At 51.9% G+C, this 22,137-nt stretch overlaps 6 protein-coding genes across 6 annotated transcripts; 3 read left to right on the top strand and 3 right to left on the bottom strand.

Annotated features, from left to right (window-relative positions):
* Positions 1 to 305: 305 nt before the first annotated feature.
* BDP81DRAFT_376547 (Alpha/Beta hydrolase protein) lies at positions 306 to 2,128 on the top strand (the record flags this gene model as incomplete). Its single annotated transcript, XM_060586748.1, has 5 exons — positions 306 to 758; positions 820 to 1,191; positions 1,251 to 1,325; positions 1,389 to 1,559; positions 1,615 to 2,128. The coding sequence occupies 5 exons, from the start codon at positions 306 to 308 to the stop codon at positions 1,660 to 1,662; spliced, it is 1,119 nt and encodes a 372-aa protein (XP_060444371.1). The 3' UTR covers positions 1,663 to 2,128.
* A 1,872-nt stretch (positions 2,129 to 4,000) lies between these two features.
* Positions 4,001 to 5,788, top strand: BDP81DRAFT_395314 (vacuolar amino acid transporter 3; the record flags this gene model as incomplete). Its single annotated transcript, XM_060588052.1, has 1 exon — positions 4,001 to 5,788. The coding sequence occupies one exon, from the start codon at positions 4,001 to 4,003 to the stop codon at positions 5,786 to 5,788; it is 1,788 nt and encodes a 595-aa protein (XP_060444370.1).
* A 212-nt stretch (positions 5,789 to 6,000) lies between these two features.
* Positions 6,001 to 7,176, bottom strand: BDP81DRAFT_450615 (uncharacterized protein; the record flags this gene model as incomplete). The annotated part of the gene is made up of 2 exons (XM_060592548.1): positions 6,001 to 7,044; positions 7,144 to 7,176. The coding sequence occupies 2 exons, from the start codon at positions 7,174 to 7,176 to the stop codon at positions 6,001 to 6,003; spliced, it is 1,077 nt and encodes a 358-aa protein (XP_060444369.1).
* Positions 7,177 to 8,093: 917 nt separating this feature from the next.
* On the top strand, positions 8,094 to 9,131 carry BDP81DRAFT_450614 (uncharacterized protein; the record flags this gene model as incomplete). The annotated part of the gene is made up of 4 exons (XM_060592547.1): positions 8,094 to 8,096; positions 8,325 to 8,456; positions 8,525 to 8,786; positions 8,851 to 9,131. The coding sequence occupies 4 exons, from the start codon at positions 8,094 to 8,096 to the stop codon at positions 9,129 to 9,131; spliced, it is 678 nt and encodes a 225-aa protein (XP_060444368.1).
* Positions 9,132 to 11,323: 2,192 nt separating this feature from the next.
* On the bottom strand, positions 11,324 to 12,138 carry BDP81DRAFT_450612 (uncharacterized protein; the record flags this gene model as incomplete). The annotated part of the gene is made up of 3 exons (XM_060592546.1): positions 11,324 to 11,484; positions 11,557 to 11,709; positions 11,769 to 12,138. The coding sequence occupies 3 exons, from the start codon at positions 12,136 to 12,138 to the stop codon at positions 11,324 to 11,326; spliced, it is 684 nt and encodes a 227-aa protein (XP_060444367.1).
* Positions 12,139 to 13,794: 1,656 nt separating this feature from the next.
* On the bottom strand, positions 13,795 to 17,773 carry BDP81DRAFT_376540 (linoleate diol synthase; the record flags this gene model as incomplete). The annotated part of the gene is made up of 6 exons (XM_060586747.1): positions 13,795 to 14,135; positions 14,197 to 14,473; positions 14,532 to 14,750; positions 14,808 to 15,919; positions 15,975 to 17,509; positions 17,562 to 17,773. The coding sequence occupies 6 exons, from the start codon at positions 17,771 to 17,773 to the stop codon at positions 13,975 to 13,977; spliced, it is 3,516 nt and encodes a 1,171-aa protein (XP_060444366.1). The 3' UTR covers positions 13,795 to 13,974.
* Positions 17,774 to 22,137: the final 4,364 nt, after the last annotated feature.

Here is a 22,137-nt window from a genome sequence, read left to right as displayed (position 1 = left end):
ACAAAAGCTTGATAGCGGTAACCGTACATCAATGAAGCCCTTGAGAGGAAAAGAGCGGTACGGATGCGGCCGAAAAGCAGCGGGGGAGGGGCGAACCGGATCGACGCGATGTCACTTGGCTCATGAATACGGAGGCTTACGATCCGGGGCACCCATTGAAGCAGGCCATGTCTGCAGGCAACCTGCAAGACAGGACTTGGCGATGAATAGATAAATCACCAAAAAGAAGTCTCATCACGTACACTTGCAAAGGTGCTGATTGCTCGTCCCTCAATCGCTCACTTCACACCAAAGCCGTCGCCAAGATGAAGTCCATCCTAGGCATGGCCCTCTGGGCACTAACCCTCATCACCTCGGCCCTCGGCGCCGAAGTCGTCCCGCGCGCAACCTTCACCGAGGTAACAGACTACGGCTCGAACCCGACGGGCACGCGCATGTGGCTCTACGTGCCGCAGAACCTCGCCGCTAAGCCCGCCGTCGTCGTGGGCATCCACTGGTGCAGCGGCAGCGCGTCGGCATACTACCAGGGCAGCCAGTGGGCGCGGTACGCCGAGACGTACGGGTATATCGTCATCTACCCGCAGACGCCGTACACGCGCGACAACTGCTGGGATGTGGCGAGCAAGATGACGCTGACGCATGGCGGGGGCGGCGCGAGTAATTCGATTGCGAATATGGTGAGCTTTGTGATTGCGCAGTATGGGGCGGATAAGAGTAAGGTGTATGCGACTGGTATTTCGTCGGGTGCCATGATGACGGTATGTCGTGACCTTTTCAGCCATATGAAGCCTTCTGACATGTGACCTCCGTGACGTGAAGAACGTCCTGGCGGCAACGTACCCAGACGTCTTCGCAGCCGGTATCGCCTACGCAGGCGTCCCGGCCGGCTGCTTCATGTCTGCGGACGACATTCCCGACTTTTGGAACTCGACGTGCTCGACGGGCCAATCCATCTGGACGCAGCAGCAGTGGGCCAACGTCGTGTACAACATGTATCCGGGGTACACGGGCGCGCGGCCCAAGATGCAAATCTACCACGGCACGGCGGACGAGGCGCTCAACGTGCAGAACTACTACGAGACGATCAAGCAGTGGACGGGTGTGTTTGGGTACTCTGCGACGCCGCAGTCGACGACGGCGGACTTTCCTAGGAGCCCGTATACCAAGTATGTGTTTGGGGAGAAGTTGCAGGTGAGTTTTTGAAGCGATGAACACTGGGAGAGGCAGATTATTAATGCTTTGATGTGTAGACTTTCCTGGGTACGGGCGTGACCCATTCGATTGATGTGTTTCCGGAGGAAGACCTCAAGTGGTTCGGTTTTGTGGTAAGATTTGATGAGAATGAAGCTTCGTGGTAACCAATGGCCGATGGATCTGACTACTGCTAGACACCGGTGAGCTCTTCAGCTGCTGCGACGGTTCCTGCGACGACGAGCCGCGCTTCCACTACGCTGCGAACCTCCACGGCAGCAGCGACGACGACCACGGCAGCCGGGGGATCCGGAACGGCGCCTCAGTGGGGCCAGTGCGGCGGGCTCAACTGGACGGGACCAACTGCTGTGAGTTGCCGGTCTGAGGAGTCTTGGGCTGAGCTGAGTGCTGACATTTGGGTAGTGCGCGAGTTCGTTCACGTGTGTCAAGGTCAACGACTGTAAGTGTTGATGATGCTTTTGGGTATGTGTGAGTGTGCTGACGAAGTGGTGAAGGGTATTCCCAGTGCCAGTGAGTAAGACCGTCAACAATGATTGTGTCCAGCATCGTCAGGCAGGGTCATGAAAGCCGGGTCGAGATTCAGATTAACGAGGTGGAGGAATGCTGTGGAAAACAAAGAACCCTCTGTTTTCAGCCTCGAGGTCTAGGTCTAGACTTCTAGAACACAGGCGAGATGAGGAAAAAGAAGTATTCAGCTGGCCTTGGCCTTTTCTCATGATACTGCTCGCAGATGCGTGGTAAAGGTGCTTGCTTGGCTTGACGGTGAGGCTGCGAAGATGGAATGCGATGAGGTCTGCAAGCGGCCGTGCAGCAGCGGGGTCGGCCATCTTATGATGGATTTTTCTTTGAAAGGGGGCGATTGAGGGTCCAGTCTAGGTCTTGGATTTGAGAGAGAAACCCTTTCCGCGAAACATGAACATTCCAGCGGCCAAAAAAGCAAACATGTCTCGGCAGAAGAGACCGCGACGAGGTCTTGGTCTCACTTGAGACATACGCAGATTGAGACATTGGCCGATGAGTGAAGAAGTGTTGTGAAAGACACCATTTGGGCTTCATTTCTGAGTGAAAAGCGTGTTTGAGTGAGTGAGTGAGTGTATGAGGCTATTCCCGTCGAACCGCGATGCCCCATCAAAACAGACACACGTGGGTCATTGAGAGGCGACGGTTTGGTCATCACCTGGATGGCATGGGCCACGTGATACTGACCGCTGGTTAGCATCGGACAAGACCGGATCGTTGCTCGGGCATTGGGTTGGGTTGGGATCTTTTTTTGAATTTCGCTTCTGCAAGCCTGCAAGGCCTCGAGTTTTCTCATTTTTTTAGTCTCTTTTTCAAGGGTCCGTCGGGGTGGCGTCATGAGCGGCCCCGCTGTGAGATTTCGTGTGAGAACCTGGACGTGAGGGTGAGTGAGTGTGTAGGTAAGCCTATGAGTGAGTGAGTGAGTGAGTGAGTGAGTCTCATCGTGAAGAATAAGAGTGACATTGACAGACACCATTGGAACCAAAAGCAGAATGCGATCCAGAGGAATGCGATTCCAACGCCCAGATTCGCAAGTGTCACGTAAAAGACATGTCTGGGACAGATCCATGATGACGAGCAATCTACTGCAGACCGAGACAGGTCTGTGGAGGGTAACGTGATTCCGTGTCTCTCCCCTGTCTGAGCTGGGTGTCTCACCCCACAAGGTCAAGGACCGTGAGAAAAGTCCAAGTGTCGAGTTGTCGAGTCCTGTCATCACTCACTGGCAACTTTCTCACCGCCACAAATCTGGCGGCAATGCAGCATTTCCTCTTGTCCGGGGGGGGGGGGCATCATCTCAACCACCACTCAGTGGCAGTCTAACTTGAGCATATCCACTGCGAGGGTGGTGTGTGGCCGGGTGAACAGTTGGTCAAGCTAGGCGCCCCCCTTCTGGTGGCCATTGGTGCTGTTCTCGCGGCCCCAGAAGTCGCGCTTGTTCCTGCGGACTGACGTATCGTCTTCTCACGATCCTTGGTCTTTGGGCGAGAGACTGTGGCGAGCAAGATCAGAGAAAGTGTGAAGGAGAGACGCCCTTAAACTCCATGGGGCATAGCTGCTTCCTCCTCTCTGCAGACTGGGGTGTCTCTCTTGTGTTCCCGCTCTTCTCCCGTTGGTTCCTTTTCTTTTCGTCCTTGTCTCTTCGTCTTCCCCCTTCCCCACCCCCGCGATAGACGACGACTTCTCTCATCTTCCTCTCTTCACCACAACATCGTCTCTTCTTGCCCATTCATCCCATCCATCACAAGTATTCCTCTATCTTTCTTTCGCTCTGCATTGTATTCGGCTACCCACCCATGCATGAATCCGCAGTGGGGTCCGCAAGCGGCTCGAGCTTCAACCAAGTCATTGCCCACCAAACATTGACCGACCTTGGAAAACAACGTTGAAGCTTTTCACACTTTCTTCCACACCACACCCAACCCAACCTCATCTCTCCAATTCCATTCCCCACGATCCCATGACTACACCTGCGACCGCATCCTCGTAGTCCGCGAGCCCCAAACCCCCCAAACTTGAACCGAGGCAATTCCCTTCCTCTGTCTCTCGCTCTCCTCTCCACCCGACCTCTTCTACATCCTTCCTCATCGTTTCAATTTAATCTTTGCATAGCCCGGGGATGCTCACAAGCATAGACTTCAGCTCCAATTTCTTCTAGCCCCCCAGCATCCGTCGTTGTCATTTACCCCAAATCTTTCCACCCAACAGCATCGTCACCACATCATCACTATCACCACCACACTTGATCAGCATCCCACAAAACATCGCCATGTCCGACACACCCTCATCTACGGAGGAGCGGTTGCGCACCGCCGTAATCGCAAACCACCTCCCTTCAGGTTACGGCACTAGCTTCGACGGCACACGAAACCTCTCCAACGGTGACCTTGCCCACGTAACCTCCAACTCGGCCCCGAACCTCCCTGCTACCGAGAATGACGATCTCAACGGAAATGACGTCGAAGAGGCATCCTCCCTCCTCCTCCCCGGTGGCGATATGCATCGCGATCTTTTCAAGATTTCGGCGAGAGAACAAACCTTGAAGCGCGCCCAGACATTCTCCCACCCGCGCCGCACCGAGTCCGGCCACGAATCCGACCTTCCCGCGGCCGAGATGCTTCTGCCCCAGGGCTTCCGTCGCCAGTTTGTCATGCAAAAACACAACTACACTGCCGCCACGTTGCCCATTACCCGCAACTTTGTCGAGTTCCTCGACTTCTACGGTTCCTTTGCCGGTGAGGATCTCGCGGATTCAGACGAGGAGGCCATTGTATCGGACGACGAGGACGAAGAGGAGGCACATGACAGACCCCGCGGTGCACCCACCGAGACTCGTCCGCTACTGGGAAGACGGCGGTCCTCGCGCTTCGCCAAAAAGGCCGGCGACGCCAGCACCACAAAGACCTTCTTCACCACCCTCAAGGCCTTCATCGGCACGGGTATCATGTTCTTGCCCAAGGCCTTTAAGAACGGCGGTATCCTCTTCTCCTCCCTGACCATGCTCGTCGTCGCTGCAATTTCCATGGCCGCCTTCCATCTTCTCCTCCAGTGCCGCACCCGCTACGGCGGTGGTTACGGTGATCTCGGCAAGGAGATTTCTGGCCCGCGCATGCGCTCCCTCATCTTGGCGTCCATCACCCTCTCCCAGATTGGCTTCGTCTGCACTGGTCTTGTGTTTGTTGCCGACAACTGGTTCTCCTTCCTAAAGGCAGTCACAGGCGGCGCGAACCCCCTCGACTCAACCGCCCTTATCGCCCTGCAGGCCGCCGTCATCGTACCCCTGGCCTTCATCCGCAACATCTCCAAGCTCGGCCCCGCCGCCCTCCTCGCCGATGTCTTCATCATCATCGGCGTAGGCTACATCTGGTGGTATGATATTTCGGCCCTCGCCACCCGTGGCATGGATCCATCGGTCAAGCTCTTCAACCCGAGCTCCTACACCCTCACCATTGGCGCCTCCATCTTCACGTTTGAGGGCATCGGCCTCATCATTCCCATACAGGCCAGCATGAAGAAGCCGGAGCACTTTGAACCCCTGTTGGCGGGCGTCATGCTCCTCATCACCTGTGTCTTCACCTCGGTCGGCGCCCTCTGCTACGCGACTTTCGGAGACAGCACAAAGATTGAGATTATCGACAACTACCCACAAGACAGCCGCCTCGTCAACGCCGTGCAGTTTATGTACGCACTCGCTGTCCTCGTCGGCAACCCCGTCCAGCTCTTCCCCGCCATGCGTATCATCGAGACCAAGATCTTTGGCTACCGCTCCGGGAAGAAGGATCTCTTGACAAAGTGGAAGAAGAACGCCTTCCGCACCTCCCTCGTCGGCCTCTGCATCGCAATCTCCATTGCCGGCTCCGCCAACCTCGACCGTTTTGTCGCGCTCATTGGATCATTTGCGTGCGTGCCCTTGGTCTACATTTATCCGCCCTACCTGCATCTCAAGGGTATCGCCGAGACGAGAAACCAAAAGATTTGCGATTACGCCCTCATGACCCTCGGTCTTGTCGGTATGGTGTATACCACCGTCATCACCTTGGCCACCAGCTTCCTGTAGAAGCGTAGAAAAGCGTAGAGTCCAGAGTCATTTGAGACAGACTTGAAAGACTTGAAAAGACTTGTTAAAGTAAAAGGCGGATGGTGCCGGAGCGTTTGAGCTTGTATATGTGCATGTTTACGACCGGAAAACAAAATTAATACAGCGTAGAATTCATGTTCATTCACCTGTGTCTACCAGATGCGATATGTGATGCCTTCCATGAAAATGCTCTAATCCTCCCGCCATCGAACAGACCATTCCCCCTTTGCAAAGCTAGGCTCAACCACCTTGCCTTGCCTCACAGCCTCACACTTCCTCCTCTCCTCGCCATCACCTACAAGAAACCCAAAAACAACACCCCTCCTAGCAGCACACCGCACCATCTCCCTCTCATGCGCCCTCCTCTGCCCCTCCGCCCTCTTCTCCCTCATCTCCTCCGTCTCCTCAATCCTCTCCGCCCGCCCCTTCTCCCCGCCAACGCTCCCATTCACCTGGCTCTGCGTCTGCGGCGGCCTCACCCTCGTCCCGCTGCGCACGGAAAGACTAGCCTGTACGCTGGGATCCAGCTCTGCGGATTTACTCCGGTCAAGACCGAGCATCTCGTCGATTATATCCTCACCTGCGTCCTCGTCGTAGGATCGTCGGTCCTGGATGGAGATGTCTTCGGAGGAGGAGGATCCTTCTTTTCCGGGGATGACTCGCGAGGCGCGGTTTTTGCCGCGGCCGTAGACTCTGTCTGGTGCTTTTCTCTCGCCAAAGAAGGATTCTTCGACGACGTCGCAGGGGACGAGGATCCGGGTGTCGCCCTTCGTTTTTTTGGCTTTTGCTTTGGCTTTTGCGTCACCTTGGAGTTCCTCCTCGCCTTGGAGGAAGCGGACGAAGAGGTGTTCGATTTCCTTGTCTAGACGGCTTGGTTTCTTTGCGCGACAGCGGGAGGAGCAGTATTTTGCTTCGACGGCGGGCTTGGAGGTCTCTGATTTGGAGTTTGACTTTGAGGACGACGCGGCTGCTGTGGTTTTGCGACTGGAGATGACGCGGCCGCAGGTGCGGCAGTAGGGCGTTTGGTCGCCGTTGGGGAGGAGGTAGAAGGGTGCGGGCGTGGCTTGGGATTTGCCTGGTCGGGACCAGGAGTCCATCCAGCTCATTGTTGTGGTGTGGAGGGCGGTGCGGTGTGTGAGGGTATGAGGGATGAGGGCGAGGTGGCGCGTGGAAATGGCGGGAGCTCGGCTGCAGAGTCGGAGGGCTTGGTCGAGCAGCCGAGGTCGAGGTGGCATCTAGAGGAGTGTATTGAGGACGGTGATGGTGTTTGGGAGTAGAGAGACAAAGAGAAGGGAGTCAATTTGGGGCTCGGAGGTGGTTGACCAGTGACCTACGTCATCAATGTCATTCCCCAATTGACCAATCATTGTCTCTTTTTCCAGCGTCAGCCATGAGGCACAACGTGGGATCTCAGCTCAGTTTAATTAAATAACAGCATGCTTGATTGGTTCCATCAATTCGTAATAGATGCCTGACCTATTGGTCCCAGTAGATACGGTTGTTGTTTCAACATTTGTTGCTTGCAAGTATCTATGCGTTTTGGTTAGAAGAATGAAATGGTGGAAAGAAGTCATATCCATCATCAAGTTCAATTCCTTTGAACAGCAGCCTTAGGAGAAGAAAATCCCCTTTGAGGCCGTCAGATTGTATAATCTCAAGAGCACCATGTGAATACCTTCATCCTCAAGTAAGTGAATGAGTGAGGTTGTGCATGGCCACTGCACTGATGTGAAATTCAACAGATGATCATCAGCCTCATAGCCTCACAGTTTCACTTCCTAGGGTGATTTCTGCCCGAATTATCATGCTTAATTCACTCTATGCTTTTTCACTGATGCTGTAACTTTGTGCGTACCTCTTTCCTACATATTCCGATGAGGTAGCTGAATCGCTCCTTCCGGCTCAAGTAGAAGGCCCTCCTTCCTCTTATGCACCACTCCACCCGCTCCCTTGGACGAAATTCCATCGCGCTCTACTGTCATCCCTTCCTTCACTTTGTCCGTTCTGCTCCTTCCATCGGATCTTTAAGACGGAAGTTCATCATGTGAGGGCGGTTGAACGACCCTTTGAGATTTTCCGGCCCTCCAGGACCAATATAAAATCCCACCCTTTCTCCTCGACTTCACCTTCTTTTCTTTTCTTTCTCCCCACCCCGACTCAGGTCCTTGACCTTGAGCTCAAAGTGGTTCACCCTTCTACGATCGCCAAGGTAGTGGCTCTTTCTAATTGCTTTCATTCTTATAATCCTTGTTCCAATCCTTCGTCCAGTCTAACTCAAAGCAGGATGGTAAGTCTCATCCACGGTCTCCTCCTTCGTCTGAGCTGTCACTAATGCCATCGCAGGTCTTGTTTTTGGACGAAAAGATTGGGTACCTCCGGTCCCGTCTTAAGTTTTTTTTTCACACTCATTCTGAGTTATTTTTGAATGCTTCGTGCGGTTCAGCACCAAGAATTTTGTACGCACTCACCTCCACATTCCTTCCTTCGTCAGAGCAAATGCTAATGCCATCGCAAGTCTTGCCGTCAGACGAAATCACTTGGCGCTTGGCACCTGGCACCTTTTCTACCTTCTCATGAAAGAGCCGTTTCCTTCTCTTGCATTGTTCGACTGCTTCATTCAGCCCTGCTGGACAATACTGAGCAGTCTGTAAGTGCTGTGCCTGATCATCCGCACCTTCCCATCTTCGTCCGAGCAATTGCTAACACCATCGCAAGTCTTGCTGTCGGTCTGCAGAGCTCGATGATTCCAAGTTGCTTGCTCTAATATCTGCTTTGAGGCTTGGAGCTGGCTCCGAGCATTTTTCGCCTACTTACAAGGGGCGCCGAAAGCCAAAGCTTGCTTCAATAGGGCAACGGCAACGTCAATCGTTGCAGCGCCGGCGCTGCGGCGCGATTTCGACAAATTCTGTCGACTTTGGCTTCGGCGACAGTCAACCGTTTGGCAGAGAGCAACAGCACGGCGATGACCAGCAGTATGGTACGTAGTCACTGGTGCTACTTACCCGAGATGGCATCAGGCTAACTCTATGTAGGTGTTTCAGTACCAAACCAACCAACAAGTGCTTCTACGGGGCGGGCTGTCTGTGGGGTTATTTCAGCCTGGTCAGATTCCTCTACACTCACCTCATGGACAGCCTGCAGCCTAGAAGAAGCCATAAGATGGCAAAGGGAGGCGTCCAAGACTGAGGTATTGGGGGCTCCCATCAACGGCAGCATACGCACAATCCGATACAACGTACACAAAGAGGAGGCGGCTTGGCTTCTGTCTATTCTGGACATGACAGACTCGACTCGGCCAATGTCCCTTAGTCTGCAAATTTGAGATGAGGAGGACTTTGGGACGAGGAGTAAGAGAGTTGGGCGTTGGGAGACTGTGCGGGTCCTCACTCCAAGCTTCATCTAGGGTGGCAAGTTGAACAACCTGGCCGTTCTCTATAGCCTGATCCCTCGATTTTGTTGCGTCTTGAAGAACAGCAGTCTCCCACAGGTTCGGGCAGTGTGTCATACCCGGCAAAGTCAGAATCACCAAACATCCCTATCGTCGACCCTGAGGATAGCGGATTTGAAGCCCATGGCTTTACTACCCATCACACGGGTTATTACCATCATTTGTGAGAAGTTACTTTTCTATATTTGGTATGTATCCGCCCTCTGATCTGGAAGACATGAAGAATATCTAACCTATATTCACAATGCAGTTCGAATTACCCCTTTACCCTCATGGGAAACGGGGTTCTCCCTAGACACCGACGGACTCTACTACGTGATCAGGAGGCGGACACAAGAAAGGCGAGAACAATCGCAGCGGTGTCTACCACAAGTTCACCTTGATTCGGGCGGAGTCTGTTCAACAGTAGTCGGCAGTTCTCGGCCCAGGCTCCCGTCCAAGGGTATTACCAGAGTGTCCCTACTCAGCATCAAATACCCAACACTGTCGGCACCGCTAGCCCTTCCAATCACCACCAGAACGCCAACATGGCCAGTCATTCAACAAGGCTTGCTCCAAGTATCCAAGCATTCAATTTGAATTTTAGCATTTTTTCTTGAAGGATGTCAGGAGACTGCATACACGAAGAAGATGCTCAGCCTGGTCCAGTCCCTGGACGACTGGATCAGGATATTTTGCTTCAAAACCCAACGACAATCGCATGTTTTATCAGCTGCTTTTTATGTTGCGAACATCACCATGTGTGCTCCATGGTGACCTCCGAGGTGTGCCAGGCGATTTGTTTCACCCAGAAAAAGAAGCTCGAAACCTTTCATACCAGTCTGAAGGCACTTGCTTCCTTCAAGAACAGCATGCACATGTTGTGGTGAGAAGACCCTCACATGTGTTGCTGTGGATTCATCCTTTGCTCCAAATATCATCATCTAAATCCACGACAGCATCAACATTCAGATCAATGGCGCTCCTCAACCAGCAGTCCCAAGTCTCGGCTTGTCTCAGGCCAAGGATAGCTTCTCTTACAAAAAGAAGTGTTCGAAGAAGGGCGGCAAGGACTCTGCCAGCCGGATGACCCAGGTATGTCAATCTCTCGCCCACAGGCCTCCCTCTCTTCAAATGGCACCGAAGGCTGACTTGTCTCGCTCTTACAGGACCCCCCCCCCCCTACTTCTTGGTTATATAAGTACAACCAAGCTACAAGTCGGTAACTTTTTGTTACTCACCTTTTGCGGACAGCATAATGGAGGAAACTCGCACCAAAGATACCAAGGACTGCGTCCCCCGTGGCAAGGCGGTCTTCTTTCTCCATCACGTCGATTGTGTTTACATCAATCCACGAACCCACGAGATCTCTCTGGGATATAAGACCTTGTGTTCACCAGAGCCAGTCCGATGATTCCGAAGACGACTTCGATGACCTGACGGACCTCAAGTTCAAGGGCGTCGGGCTTTTGCGGGTTGGAGTGAGACCGCCTTCGAAGGCCTTTTCAGACAAGGACTACGGTCCATACACGGGACTCGGCCGCAAGCACTGCAAATGCCCTGCTGTTTGAACACATTGTCAAGGCTGAAGGAAAGAAGCATGTTCGAATGGAACTATGAGCTACGTGGAGGAGAATTAGCTGGACCTATTCACAGCTTTGGAATAACGATTTGAGGATCACAGCTTGGCGATGGCTTCTCGGAAGTGATTGAACACAATCAGTGGCCGAATCTGGTTTCAAAAGGCTGAAATAGCAACCTTGGATTGGAAGCAGCATCAACAGACATCAACAAATTCAGATTCACTGCAAGCCCCTACCTATACACAGATGCTGTGATTGAGTGATTACCTCCGAACTGAACGTGCTCGCGTAGAATACGGACGTAAAGCATCCAACATCATACATGTGCAGATTGCATGATTGATCATTGAAGATTTTGCTATTTTACAGTCGCAACTTGGTATCTTGGCTAGCAGGTTATGTACAGCAATGTAAGGTATGTCCAGACATGGTATAAAATACAAGAAAAAGCTTTTCCCTTCCAGAGGCACATGGAGCTCAGCTCTCGAAGCGGCAGCAGCACATTTACTGGCCGAAAGTGAACTCGGGGATATCAATGGTGGTGACAGTCCAGGTCTTGCCGCCGTCGCTGGTGGACATGTCGCCGGTGACGCCGGAGCCTTTGCCCATGGTGTTGATGTAGTTGGCGTCGGCCTTGTCGAGGATGATCTTGGTGTTGATCCAGGCTGTGGGAAGAAGTTGTTAGGAAACTGTTTTGGTGATGGGAGCTAGGGGATAGGTAGGGGGTGGGAACTTACAGTGAGCACCGACGGTGCCGCAGTCCTCTGCCGCGCACTCAACGGCGCTGCCCCAGCCCTGGGCCTCACCGTCCTTGGTGGACAGAGTGGCGACTACCTTGTCGTTGATGGAGACGGTCTGGGTGTAGTTCTGGGAAGCATCATCGAACTTGTCTACAGGTTCTCCGTTAGCAACACACCGCAAGATTTTGAACTTCAAAGGGGCAACTTACAGTGCATGGTGATCTTGTCACCCTCAGAAGCATCAGTGCCCTCAGTCTGAACAGGCATCTGGGAGTTGGCGCCGGTGCTGAGAAGGGTGTAGGCGAAGATGGACCACTTGCCGGTGCCGGTCTTGTCGTAGTTGGAGCTGTCGGCAATGGACTGGATCAGGTCACCGTTGGAGGTGCCCATGCCGACCCAGAGGGAGGCGTCGCCCTTGTTGTTGGAGGGGGCGGCGGGGAGAACGAGGGTGGAGGTGGCCTCGCGGATGAAGGAGTCGGAGGCGACGGGACCGGTGCTGAAGGCCGGGCCCATGGCGGCCTGGACGCCGGCGACGGCCGTGACGGCCAGGGCGGAGAGCATCTGGGTGGTGGAAGGCATCTTGGCGGTAAGAGTGGGTTGGAGTTAGAAGTGAATGTTGGTAGTTGGGACGTGAAAAGAATGACTGTTTGCGAATGGAAAATGGGCTGCGACTGTCTGAATGAGGATATCGAATGCCGAGGAGGTTGATCTTCTTTCTTTATATACAAGCTTGAATGATGATGTACCCACGCTGCCTTATTGGTGGAACCATCCAGACTGGCGGTTGCCATAATCGTTCATATCATCTCGAAATGGATTCTCTCGCCTCTGGATCCAGCAATGTTTCAAAGACACAGCTTTTTAGTGGGTTGATGGTACGGATGGGCTGGGCAGGCGCGGGTAACGCAGGGCAAAGGCAGGGTTACAGCAGCTCAATTTTGCTTGCTTTCGCTCCTCTTTGAGAGATCACTAAACTCGTGGGCCAGGAGTCAAGTGCCTATTTCCCTTTGTGGCGAGATCTACAGACTACGGTTGAGGGACCCGGAGGACGTTGCCGGCGCCTGGTGTAACACCTCTAGACCCTTTTGTTTTTAGATCAGGGATTCCCTGTGTATGGGTTCAACGGAGTAACCCGTATTGCTTCCACAGTACAGTATCCGTACTCCGTATGCACCTTGTGGGACGGAAAGTAATTACTATGAGATGACACTGGGTCGTTGCAATGATTCAGTAAAAGTCGGCGCAGGTTACTAATCGACGGTCGTCTAGATTGAAGGTGTCGCGTGTCTACCCTATAAAAGCCGCGTATAAGTTTTGTTTTCGTATGCTTTACGATATTTTTGACTTTCTTGGCTGCCATCCAAGGACCACGTGCAGCAGATTTACTGCTATGATACTGCTGGACAATGCAAAAACCTTTTATTCTCTACGGATGATACTCCTCGGAAACAGGCATGCGCTGGCCATGTTGGGGGCCGTGTTGCCGTCGAAGAGGCCGACAGCAACCCAACGCCAAGTTAAGTGACGCGCGAGTTTAATCAACTTGCCGCGGAAACTAACAGAAATAGGCGCCATCTGTGCCCATCACTACGGCGAAAAGTTGCCCCCATCGTCTCCACTGGGCACCACCACACGGGGGTGACGGCACACACACACACAACACCCCAACTCCCTGTTCGGTTGCAAGCGAAATTGATCTAAGCTGACAAAGTGGATGGACGATGATGACACAGGACGAACTGGCAGCATATCAGGAGTCGTCCGAAACGATGAAAAACCAGTCAACGAGGGGGCTATAAGAGAATCCCTACATGTCCCAGTCTCATCGGTAGTGGTTCCTGTATCCGTATGGGTATGCGGTAATACTGTACAGTACGGATACTCGGTACTCGGAATGATTATTACATGGTTGTCTCCCGGAAGAAATCCCCACGATTCACGGAGAATGGGCGTTGGCCAAGCGGCCAAGGTCGATCTACGCTACTTTCCCCCTGAACTCCCGTCTTGGGGGTTCTCGTCTTCCCCTTGCCGCATTCGGATGAAGGCAAGCATTCGGTGCCCCCTTTCAGCCTCAAAGTCGAAAAACTTGTTCTTGGCTCATTCTTGCGACGAACTGCTCGACTGACACGCTGTGTGGTGCTTGAACTCAATTGCACCACAATCGTCATGGACCGAGCTCCAACTGTCACCAACAATGAGAGAAGAGCATCGTTTCTGCTCGGCTTCCGGAAGTGTGGGGGACCCAGTTAATTGGTGGATTTGCACAATCACCAAAATGAAGCCTGTGGGAAACTTTGTTTAATTCTGGCTCGAAAGACATGTACCCATCGCAAGTAACATCAAATCGTAGACCCATGACGATGCCTTTGTCAATCTAACCTAACTTCTTCTCGAAGATAAGGGAACAATCCTCGCTCATTGAGCGCGGATGCTGGCCGGTCCACCGAGGTCACTGAGAAAGTTCTCCTTGCGCTGCTTGAGAAGGTAGTAGTACTGTCCCAAGTCAATCGGGTTGTTGGCTGCAGCATCGCCCTTGTAGGTGCCCTTTCCGTGGCCGTCAAAGTGAACCTTCCAGGCTGTTCGGGTTATTAGCATTACTCATCATAGGATCAAGAATGACTCGAGGATTGCACTTACTGCTGGCATCAAAGCCAAGGTACGACCAACTATCGTTCAGGTAGGCCTTCTCGCTGCCGACCTGGATGGTCTTGACAACGCCCATCTGGCCCGGTGCCGGGCGCAGCTGCTTGAGGTCAGCGGCGAGCTTGACGAGTCCCACGACAAACGTCGTGGCAATGTCCTTGGCCAAGCACTCGTGCTGGCCGTAGCTGAAAGCAGAGACCTCCTCGGCCTTGCGGTTGGCGTCGAACTTGTCGGGGTTGGAAATCTCCTGGGGGTTGCGTCCAGCGCCGCCCTGGAGTAATGATGGTCAGCATCGGATCGAACATCGATAGTAGACAGCAAAGACTCACAAGAAGCATCACGACTGCAGTGCCCGGCTGGATTTGCTTGCCGTCAATCTCGGCTGGCGCGGTGGCAACGCGCACGTTGCGCTGTCCGCTGGTGAGACGCTGCGCCTCACGAACGTAGGCGTGAAGTCCTGCATCGTCCTTGTTCTGTGCAAGGTTCTGAACCTCGGCCCAGATGGAGGCGTTCTCGGGGCGCAAGAAGAACGACAATACTTCGTAGAACTGTTGCAAGGGTTAGTCCGCGATAGAACCTCAATGCTAAAAAGAGGGAAAGCTTACAGTTGTAACAGGAACACCGATGCCGCCAAAGGCAGTCAGCCACATGTTGTCAACAACCTGATCGACCGAGTTTCCTTGCGCCAAGAGTTCCTCGACAAACTTGTAGCCACACGACCGCAGCGAATCCTTCTTGAAGTCGGCCCTGCGACCGACCGCGCTGGAGATGGCGTTGGCGATGCCGAAGCCCAGGCCACGACCGGCGTGGACCTCCTTGACGGGTCCGGCTGTCGATTCGATGATAACGTTGACGCTCTCAATCGCGCGGCGGCGACGGTTCCAGGACTGAGCTGGGTCGTTGTCGTTGACTCCCCAGATACGGACGTTGAGCAAGTGGTTGTAGAGCTCAGCGGCGCCGAGGGTGCCGCCGGGGTTCTCGTCAGTGCGCAGGTCGAAGTAGAAGAGATCAGCGAGAAGCTGGGCGTTCAGTGGGATAGCTACATCGCGGATGATGTCCATCTGGTGGAGGCCTTCCTTCATCTTGAACGTCTCCTTCTTGACGAGCTCTGCGCCCACGCGGTCGATGAACTCATGGATGGCGTTGTGTAGGGTCGGGATCTTACTCAGCGCCTTCTTGATGTTGATGCGGTGCTGGTAGTTCTTCTGCTCGTCACCCGCGAGCATGAACCAGCTGATATCCCTCTTGGAATTCGTGAACATGGCCTGCAGAGGTCTGAGCCATGGCAGGACGAACTGCTTGGGGTTGCTCAATACGTATTTGATGGCTCCGCTTGTCTGGGTGACAATGGCCTTGCGTGGAGGTGTCGGGTCGTCTTGGGTGTACAAATGCAACGTGCCAATCTCATCGGCGATAGTCGTGTTCATCTTCTTGGTGTACATGGGCTGCATGACGGCGACGGAGTTGTAGGGGAACCAGTTGGGCAGACCTCGTTGGATAAGCTTGTACAGCATCGAGCCGCCGAGGGTCTTGTAATCCTGCTGGACCTCGTTGAAACCCCATGCTGTCAGGTTGCTGACGGTGTAGTCGATGGTGTTGAAGCGATCTGAGCGGACAAGAGTGACGGCATCGGAGAGCACAGCTCGGCCGACAGAGTATGTCGGGCAGATACCGCTGCCAGTGTTTCGAACCGGCTTGATGTCCTCGATCATGAGTCCTGCGAAGTGTTAGTCATCTCGAAAGGTGAAATTCGGCTTGTGATGTAGTCTTACCAGGGTAAAGTTCGACCATGTCGGGGTCGGTGTAAAGCTTCTCAAGGAGGCTGGCGATGTCGGGGTTGGAGTTGATATCGCTGAACTTGTCGTACTTCTTCAAGCCAAAGAACTCTCGGAACTCGTTCAGCGACGCAACCTGCCACTTGCGCGCCTGGTTGATACCGAGAACCTCGACAATCTTGAGAGCCTTGGGAACCATGCGAGCACCGAAGCATCCAGCCGGGTCATTCATGGCCTCCTTGAGGATCCTAGCCAGATCCTCGTCCTTGAAGGTGCCATCCTCTTGTCTCTGCAAATCGTCAAAGGTGCGGACGCTTGGGTCCTTGGGAATCTTCGACTCGTAATCAACGAAAGCCTCGCCCAGCTCTTTGATACTGACGTTTTGCAGGTCCTCGGGCTTCTTGTCCTTGAAAATCTTGCCAAAGAAGCCGTCAATCCACTTCTCATCCTTCTTCGAGATGCAAGAGTGGAAGCGGTACAGCAAGTTGAACTCGACACTAACTTGGTTGCCCACGCCACGGGGCACGCCATCGCTATCAAATTGCTTGTTGATCTCGACGCGAGGGTCGAGGGTCCAGTCACTCTTGGAGTGGTGCGTGTTGGTGATGGCTCTCAAGTAGTCGTGCAGTGAGATGTTAATGTAGAGACCGCCCACAATCAGACGCGCGACGTTGAAGAGATCGTGGTCCTGCTTGGCAACAGCCTTAGCCTTCTCAATGTCAGTGGCGTCGGCCTTGGTTTGCAGTGTGAAGCGTCCGTTCTCGTTGATCTTGAGCAAGATGTCGGCGACGTAGTTGTGGAAACGAGAGTACATGACCAGCATGACATTGACACCAGCGGGTTGTCCCAGAAGGCGCTTCTCGTGGAATGTGTCGGGCTTGAGCTTTCCCTCCTTCATAGTTCTGACCTCTAGCTGGTCCTTGAGCGATGAGCCGTACAAGGGTGCCAGGTCGAGATACGACGATGTGTCGCTCTTATTCATGTCGGTACGGTTGGTTCTGAAGATGTCATGGATGATGATGGACGCATGATAGAACAGCATTGATGAGATACCGGCGGGGTTCTCCTTGAAGGATCCTTCATCACGAGCCATCAACAGGTCAAACAGGAGACCCGGGTCAGGCTTGACGCCGTGAAGTCTCTTGGCGGTTCTGACCGACTTGGCATAAGGCGTTCCGGCCTTGCCCAAGTTGGGCTCGAGGATGTTGTTGAAGCTGCCATCGGGAGAACGGTAGTGATGCAAGCCGTCCGGTGCCTGCGGTACTTGCTCGCGGAGACGGATGTTGGTGCCAGGGGCGGTGAACTCAATTGAGTCTGTGGCTTGGGGCTCCTTTGTCTGTGGCTCTCCCTTGCTGTTGAGGACTTCGCCGGCTTCATTAAGGGCATCGTATTTGATGTCGCCACCAACATAGCTCAGTGGGGGATGCTGAAGATTTCCCCATAATGTGTCAATAAGCTTGTTGGTGAGCATGGTCCTGGCCTTAGAGGTGGCAGGCAGGGATGTAAGGATCCCAATGAGGATCTCGGTGGTTCTGGTCGATATTAGCACAGAGCCATATCAAACTCATTGGTAGTCGTTCTTACCCTTTTTTGTCATCAAGAGGCTCGCCCTTCGAGAGCAGCTCTTTGATGAGGCCCACGAGCTCCGCCGGTGATGTTTGCCCTCGGACGGAGACATAGTCCTTCAGGATGTCGGCTGCGATCTTCGCCGGGTCATTGAAGAAGTTGGCCGAGTCTTGGCGCGCATCTTCATAAGACTCTCCGGCCTGGAATTTCTGGGTAAAGTTGGTAGCCATGATTCACCCGCTACCTTGAAGTATGGTGAAAGAATGAGGAGTGAAGATCGTGAATGCGCGGCCGACACCAAAAGGCTCTGCTTTGGTACTCATATACAAATCCCAGCATTCAATCAAACGGCACTCATATCTGCTGACCGCTTGGCCAAGAGATACGATATGCCCCCTCACCTCGAGGTTTTCAAATCCCCTCACTTCATCATGGATGCTTGGGTGGCGTCCAGTAAAGCGGGTGCTTGTTGCGGATCTGCATGGGCACGAAGGTTATCCCGGTGCACCGAGGCATTTCAGTTCACCCTCGAAAAAAGATGGAATGTCATACCATACTGAGTGATAACTCCCAATGCGGCAGAGTGGTTGAGACACATCGCCGATATGTCTGGAGTTAAACTGCCAGCATTGCCTGTCTCCTATGCTAGCCGGAGACATGCAGATTGTGGCGCCTTGAGGTGAGGGGAAGATAGCGCCATGGAACCAGTCATGATGGAAGTGAATGTCGCAAACCGTGAACCTGACAGACTGCTTGTGCCTGGAGGAGGTTGAGATGGTGGAGGTTGAATGAGGAGCTTCGGTTGCTACCATGGGTTGTGAGACATATCTAGCGCTGTGTCATGTCGGTCAGCAGGCGGGCGGGGATTCCGGAGGTGAGGGGAAAGGGAGCGTTTCCCAGCCGTACAAGAAAAGCAACGAGATCGCCCGAAAGATATTTGATGCCCGAAGTAGCACGGTGGTGCAAACGGCTCGAAACGTCCTCCGAGCGGGCCGCACCGTCTGCAAGATTTCAGACAGGATGAGTATTCCAAACTCATTCATTGGCAGACGGGGATCGCCGACAGGGTACATGCCATGCCGATCGCCTGTTGCTGGCATGTCGTACAGGGCGGAGGCAAGACATTTCATGTGAGTTGAGGCCCTGTCTCTTCGATTGGTCTGAGACATTGAGCTATCTGGTGCTTTCCCCGCAAAGCAGAGCTTTTTGAGCTTTCACCGCAGATGAATTCAGATTCTTTCTCCAGGACGCCATTGGTCAACGTTCGCTGCCACGGCAGATCATTCTTGGCCCTGCCGCAGGAGCAAATTAGGGTCTAGGTGGCTTGGCTTCATGTCTGAGCTTTCCTGGCTCGATACGAACAAAGTTGGCTCTCACCGCAACATAGCGTTCACCGGTGGCATCTCATCGCATATCAGTCTCAGCCACCGTGAGAAATATCTCCGTATTAGGCGGCTCGCTAAGGTCTTAGGGAACACGACAGATCGAAAGTGGACAGACATTCCACCCCGGATGCTAGCTATCCGTCCTCCCGTTGCGTGACACCATCGGCCCGTAGATGAATCACTACATGCCACTTCCGACTAGTCGATTGCCCTTTGCCGCGAACATTTCGCTGACCACTATCGAGGTGATTCGGAATTCTAACTAGTCACAACCTTTCTAGGTACTCCAGCTAAAGAAATTTCACACCTGCGGACCGCTGGCCTTGATCATGTCCCATACCTAGCTTCTATTTTTTCATCACTATCAGTCTAGATACGTTAGACGATTCAAGACTAAAAGGGGAAGAGCTATATATTACGGCCAGCTAGTCGTAGTGAGATATGTTTACAGAAGTTAAGGCTGTAGAACTACTAAATAGTATTATAAGCATAAATAGCTTCAAGGAAGCTATATTTATAAGTCGTAAAATAAAGAAGGCTTCAGTGATTTATTATAGTTTTATTAAAGAGTTTTTCAAAGAAGATAACTAGCTAAAAGCAATTATAAGATCTAACTTAATGTAAAGTTAATTATTAAAGAAGTTATAATAAGTCTATCCTAGAGCCCGGCTCGAGTTTATCCTATATATAAGTCCGGATTCTATCTAAAATCCTTAAAAGTTAGAACCGATATTATTATATTAATTCTTTAAGGGTAGACCGCCTTATTACGTCCGCTACAATCCTATAGGCGCGTAGCTATATAATGTAGAATAAAGGACAATGATGCCGGAGTCATCATTATTGAAGCTTTTGCTTTGTGCTAAAGTTAGTTGCCTTGACCTGCTCTTAATACGCCTTAATTCTATCGGTCCTTCTTATTATTATATAACTTATTTATAGTTCTTCCGTTCTATAAGGAGTTACCTAAGTTCCCGGATTCTCTATATATATATAATAAATAGCCGCCGCAGGCCTGCGGGGCGGGCCCCCTGGCCTTATTATATATATTAGGGCCTAATATTAGCTCCTTCTTTTAATAGTCTAGTCCCCTAGGTGTTACGAGCTGGACAAGGCAACCAACTGTGGCACAAAGCAAAAGCTTCGATAATGATGACTCCGGTCATCATTGTCCCTTGTTCTGCATATATAGCTACGCGCCCACAGTGACAAGTTGCGGCGGGCGTAACACTAGGCCTATAAGTAGATTGTTATCTTTTTAAGTTAAAAAGTTTCTTAAATGTTTTACAATATTCTAATAAAATATTAGGTCATATCGAAAAAAAAAATTTAAACCGAAAATAAAAGATTATAGGCGTTAAGCCCTACTTAAATGTATTAATTTTCGACTAGTTAATTCCAATAACGTACTTGATAGGCAAGCTGCCCAGACAAGCGAGCTGCCCACCCAACCGCGTTCATCTTTTCTCCTCACTTCTAATGCATATCACGCCACAAATAATCATATCGTCATAAAGCAAAGAGGCCCAATTAAACTTAGCAGTCGAGGCTATCTAAAAAAACCCTAAACTTAGCATTCGAGCCGCAGTAAGAATCTATTTAGTCACCCCTAGGACCCTAGACACCCGATTAAAAGGCACACCTGCACGACAAGATACTATACCTAACTTACGTAAATTAACGGAGCTTGAAGAGGAGAAGTTAGTTGAGTATATCCTCGACCTGGATTCCCGATCGTTTCCTCCCCCGATCAGTAGTATGGAAGAAATGGCTAATCGATTGCTCGCCGACCGTGACGCGCCCCTAGTTAGGAAGCGCTAGGCTTCAAACTTTGTTAAAAAACAACCACAGCTCCGGACGCACTTTTTTCGTAAGTACGACTATAAGACGGCCCAATATAAAGATCTAGACGCAATAAACGCGTAGTTTCGGCTTATGGCGAACACAATCGCGAAATACGGCATTATAGGCTCCGATATCTACAACTTTGACAAGACTAGGTTTATAATAGGCTAGATTACATCCGGGATAGCCGTTACGAGTGCCGAAAGGCGTTTAAATATAAAAATGATATAGCCTAGTCATTATGAATAGGTTATAATTATTCAGGCCATCAGTTCGTTGGGCTATAGCGTTTCGCCGTACATCATCGTTGCAGGCCAATATCACCTCTCTACCTGGTATATAGAAATAGATCTCCTACGCGACTAGGTCATTGTAACATCTAAAAACGGGTGGACAATAAAGAAAAGAGGCCTAGACTAGCTCCAACACTTTGATCGGCATACAAAACCGCGTATAACTAGAAATTATCGCCTCCTTATCGTCGATAGGCACGAAAGTCACTACTCTGCGGACTTTGAGATATATTGCAAGGAAAACAATATCGTTATACTCTGTATGCCGGCCCATTCGTCTCATCTACTTCAGCCCTTAGACGTTAGGTGCTTTGGGCCACTAAAGACGGCTTATGGTTGATAAATTAAGGATAAGATGCGCCGGGGTAATACCTATATTACGAAGGAGGACTTCTTCCCTGTATTTCATAACGCTTTTACGCAAGCCCTAACGGTAAAAAATATCCAGGGAGGCTTTAGAGGGGCCGGGCTTGTTCCTTTGAGTGCCGAAAGTGTGCTTTCGAAGCTTGATATCAAGTTACATACTCTAAAACCCCCAGGGTCCCTACCAACAACACCCCCCGCATCGACTTCTCAGACGCCAAATAACTCAACAGAGGCCTCTTCTCAGTCCGAACTCATCAAAAGGAGGATCTCCCGCCATCAAAATAGCTCCCCAACTTCAATTATTGAAGCTGTAGAGCATTTATCAAAGGGAGCGCGGGGATTTATGCACCAGATTGCCTTATTAAGGTCGGAGGTCCAGATCCTCCGGGAGGAAAATAACCTACTTAGCCGACGTAGGAGGGCTAAGAAAACACGTCTCAGATAAGGAGGAAGTCTTACTGTAGCTGAGGTAGAGGACATTCAGTCGCAGAGAGAGGCTACGGCCTAGATTGAGGAGGAAACGCGCCAGAGTAGTGGTCGTCGGCCGAGGACAGAAACAAGTCAACGGCGATATGGCGTCTGCGGAAACACTGGCTATAATGCGCGAACATGTCAGTTTAATAAAGAAATATCTAAGGAATAGGATTCAGAGTAGTTTCAATTGATTTTATGTTTTTAGTGTTGCTCTTTAGTTGGATTTATAAT

The sequence above is a fragment of the Colletotrichum phormii genome (genome assembly GCF_030913505.1).
Source record: "Colletotrichum phormii strain CBS 102054 chromosome Unknown BDP81scaffold_12, whole genome shotgun sequence".
NCBI classification, from domain to species: Eukaryota; Fungi; Ascomycota; class Sordariomycetes; order Glomerellales; family Glomerellaceae; genus Colletotrichum; species Colletotrichum phormii.
This window is presented reverse-complemented; position numbering and strand designations above follow the sequence as displayed.